Source organism: Asparagus officinalis, chromosome 9, assembly GCF_001876935.1.
Source record: "Asparagus officinalis chromosome 9, Aspof.V1, whole genome shotgun sequence".
NCBI classification, from domain to species: domain Eukaryota; kingdom Viridiplantae; phylum Streptophyta; class Magnoliopsida; order Asparagales; family Asparagaceae; genus Asparagus; species Asparagus officinalis.
Window position 1 is genome coordinate 4937320 of NC_033802.1, and position 4009 is coordinate 4941328.

The window sequence follows — 4009 nt, forward strand, 5'->3', positions numbered from 1 at the left end:
GATCTCTCATCAAACAGGCTCACCGGTACGATTCCTGATGACCTCTGCTCGCTGGACCAGCTCAGGGTTTTGATTCTGTTCAGAAATTTCCTGTTTGGCCCCATCCCTGAGCGTCTAGGAAAATGTCTGAGCTTGGTTAGAGTGAGACTGGGCAACAACTACTTGAATGGTACCATTCCTTCGGGGCTGGTTTACTTGCCGGAGCTCGACTTGCTTGAGGTCCAGAGCAATTTCCTCTCCGGGCCAGTCTCCGAGAATCCGAACCCTGCAGGTCAGAGCCCGAGCCCGTTGTCTCAGCTTAATCTGTCGAACAATCTGCTTTCGGGTCCCCTACCCGCTTCGGTCTCGAACCTCACTTCCCTCGAGTCCCTACTCGTGAGCGGCAACCAGCTCTCCGGTCCGGTCCCTGACTCGATAGCGCCGCTCCAGAACGTCGTAGGCCTCGACCCAGCGCCGCAACTCGTTTTCGTCCGATCCCCGGCCCCGATATCGGCAACGCACGCAAGCTCTCACCTACCTCGACTCTCAGCTGCGCGACAACATTTCGGCCAAATCCGCCGTCGCAGCCTGCCGAAATCGGGAACCCTCAATACCACCTCTCGAGGAAACACCTGAACGCGTCCGATCCGACGGTCCCATCGCCTCGCACTAAAAGCACTCACCTCCGCCGACCTTCAGCTTCAACGAGCTCTCGGGAAGCTGCCGAGCGCCCGGCAAGTTCCTCTACTTCAACGCGTCCTCGTTCGCGGCAACCGCGGCTCTGCGCGCCCGGTCCTCCGGAAGCCCGGCGATGACTCATCCGGCCGAAGCCCCGGCGGCGCGGCGGCCGCCGCGGGCCGGCCGACTTCAGGCTCTCCTGGCCCCTGAGCCTGCTCCTGTGCTCGCTGGCCGTTCGCCCCGCGCCGCCATCGCGAAGGCCCGGCCTACAGCGGGCGGTTAGGAGGCGGCCGCCGCCGCGCCGTGGCGCCTCACCACGTTCCAGAGGTCGACTTCGCGTGGGCGACGTGGCGAGTCGCATGAAGGACTGCAACGTGGTGCGCGCCGCGCCGGCTGGGGGTGGTACTACGCCTGCCGCCACGCCCGCGGGCCGGCGATTCCGTGGCCCGCTGAAGGAGGGCTGGTCTGCGGCTCCATTTCGACCGGCCACGACTCGTTCAAGGCGGGAGCGTGAGGACGCTGGGCAGGCATCAAGGCACAGGAACATCGTGAGGCCTGCTGGCGATTGTGCCACGAACCTGTGGGAGACGAACCTGCCTGTGTACGGAGTTCATGGGAACGGAGCCTGGCGAGCGTCTTGCATGGGAACGGAAGGGGCGTTCCTCGCGGTGGCGGCCGCAGGTACAGGATAGCCGCGTGGAGGCCGCCAGGCTTGCTGCTACACCTGCACCACGGACTGCAGCCGATGATCGTGCATCGGACCGTTCCAAGCTCCAACAACACATCCTGCTGGACGACAATGTTCGCAGGCGCACGTTGGCGGACTTCTGGCGCTGGCCAAGTTCCTGACCGACGGCGGGGCGTCGGAGAGCATGTCGGCGATCGCTGGGTCCTATGGGTACATCGCCCCAGGTGATTAATTTGTTTATCTTTTTAAAATTTAATTTGTATAATTAATTAAGTCAATTGACCTGCGTATACATTCATCTGCATCATATTAGAAGTATACAATTAAGTTAATTGATTGATTTTTTTAATTTTTTTTTCGCATGATGTCTACTTTAAGCTTTACATTAATTGTTTTGTCATTTTTCTCTGTAGCCGTCTATAGAAGGTAACAAATGGAAACTTCTCATGTGTATTGAACACTTATAATCTTTCATCAAGTACTTTTATTAACAGTTGACAATCCTTGGTTCATGAGGAAAGGGGCCCACCCACAACTTATTTTTTTTATAAAGTTGTAAAATCAGGAATGTTATATATATAGATGAGAGGTTATATGCAGCTCACACACAAAAAAAAAAGGGTTTACGTAAGCTTAAAATTATGAATTGCATGTGGAAAATGAAGAAGACAAATACAAGTGTCCATTGACTTTGTTTCTAAATAAGATGTGTTAAAAAAAATTATATATATGAGAACATGACCTATATATAAAACGAACGACCGCTTCATCATCATTCATCATTTACCGACGGGGTTAAATGCAAAAGCACAAGACAACATAAGTAGGGAGCATAATGATAATCCTAAAAAAGCCGTGTACTTAAGTGCGTAAAAAATTAAAGGATTTACAGTCAAGAGTACAGAGACAAGTCACTTTGTTCCCATACCGCACACCCTGATACGCCGACACAACTGACATTTTTCGCTAAACCCGACACGTAACAGTTTCGGCTTTTAAGAAAAAAAATAAAATAAAAGGGAAGTTTGCTACGTATAACTCATCTTAAAATCATAAGCTCTCCTTTGCTTTTTGTTGGTTTCAGCTACGGCTATAGTCTTTTTGAGTAGGCATCTCTGCATGTGTTTAGCACTAGCTAAAGTGAGATCTTTAGGTGCTATAGTTAATTAATTAAAGTTTGTTCTAGGAAATGCAAAACTTAGCAAACTAAAGCATGCACATAATATTTGGAGATTAGGGGATCCTCTCAATCTTCGTGCCTTCGTTTGTTTTATTTGGAGTTGGATGTTGCTGCTTCCTTGGGATTTGAGGGAATGTTGTCTTCCTCTCGCTTAACTTTGGTGATGACATAATAATATGCATGTTTAATTAACTATATGAGATTGCTAATGACTGTATATGTTGGCGTATGGGCATTTATTATATTGTAGGACATTTGTAGCATCATGGCATGGCCCCCTAAAGTTAGCACTAGAGATGCAATCACATGATGTGTGGGTATCTCTAGACAGCATGTGTAAATATATATTAATATATCTCTTGTCCAACTAATATAAATTTTTACAATGAACAATGATGAATAGTCCTGGTGTACATATATATAAATTTTTTGCTTTAGTCCTGGTGTACAGCTCGTATGCATGCCATCCCTTTTGAGAGAATTACAACTCACACGGCATGATGATGTACATCAAGAATCTGAAAACTTTTATTCATCACGTACCGATCTGAAAAATATATGCATGTACATCAAGAATCTCACATTTTTGAGCAAATTTTTCATGTATTCGTCTATGCAGAATACGCTTACACCCTCAAGGTCGACGAGAAAAGCGATGTATACAGCTTCGGAGTAGTGCTTCTAGAACTCATCACGGGGCGGCGCCCCGTTGGTGATTTCGGAGACGGAGTCGACATAGTCCAATGGTGCAAAAGAACCACCTCCGGGTGCAAGGAGCACGTCGATGTAATCTTGGACTCGAGGTTAAGTACGGTCCCCATCAAAGAAGCGATGCACGTATTCTTCCTTGCTCTGTTATGCGTCCAACAGAATAGTATAGAGAGGCCCACGATGAGGGAGGTGGTTCAGATGCTATCAGAATTCCCTCGCCACGCAGAAGATCAATCCCCGTCTTCTTCTTCCTCATCTACATCAAATAAAATATCGGGCAGTCCAGACTTAGAAAGCAATTGCTACAAAATGTTAACTCAAAGATAGGCATGATATCGTGTAATTTTATGTATAAATTTCTAATCACATTGTTAATTTCGGGGTGAATACATATTATGGGTTTAATTTGACCTCTTCAAAGGCCTATATATAGGGGTTCTATTATTGAGTTTGAATGGAGCGTTGATGGAAGTAATTAATCTTAATTAGAAATAAAACATTTTGAATTTTGTTTTCCAATAGGGGTACGTTTGCGTACTTGTTTGATGGAATGCTGTCTCGTAGCTTTATTTATTGATTTTTTTAGTGATATCTCATGAAGGTGGTCGACGTTCCTTAAAAATTGACAAGAGTGAGGAATATGATGGCGGAACATTTACGTGTCGTTGTCATGTCATCATTGTGCTTAAGGTGATAAGGCGTTGGAATTTTTGTGCCCCTTCATGAATGGAGCCCATGGACAAATTGATTGTAGTGTGCATTTGTGTACTTTT

At 47.0% G+C, this 4009-nt stretch overlaps 1 protein-coding gene across 1 annotated transcript in view; it reads left to right on the forward strand.

Annotated features, from left to right (window-relative positions):
- The window catches only part of LOC109824233 (leucine-rich repeat receptor-like serine/threonine-protein kinase BAM2), a 4854-nt gene extending 1167 nt beyond the window's left edge, over positions 1 to 3687 (forward strand). Inside the window, 6 exon segments of the mRNA XM_020390768.1 lie at positions 1 to 462; positions 1185 to 1278; positions 1281 to 1435; positions 1438 to 1461; positions 1464 to 1569; positions 3145 to 3687. The exon segment at positions 1 to 462 is cut by the window's left edge and continues 1167 nt beyond it. Coding sequence (XP_020246357.1) covers positions 1 to 462; positions 1185 to 1278; positions 1281 to 1435; positions 1438 to 1461; positions 1464 to 1569; positions 3145 to 3563 — 1260 coding nt within the window. The 3' untranslated portion in view covers positions 3564 to 3687.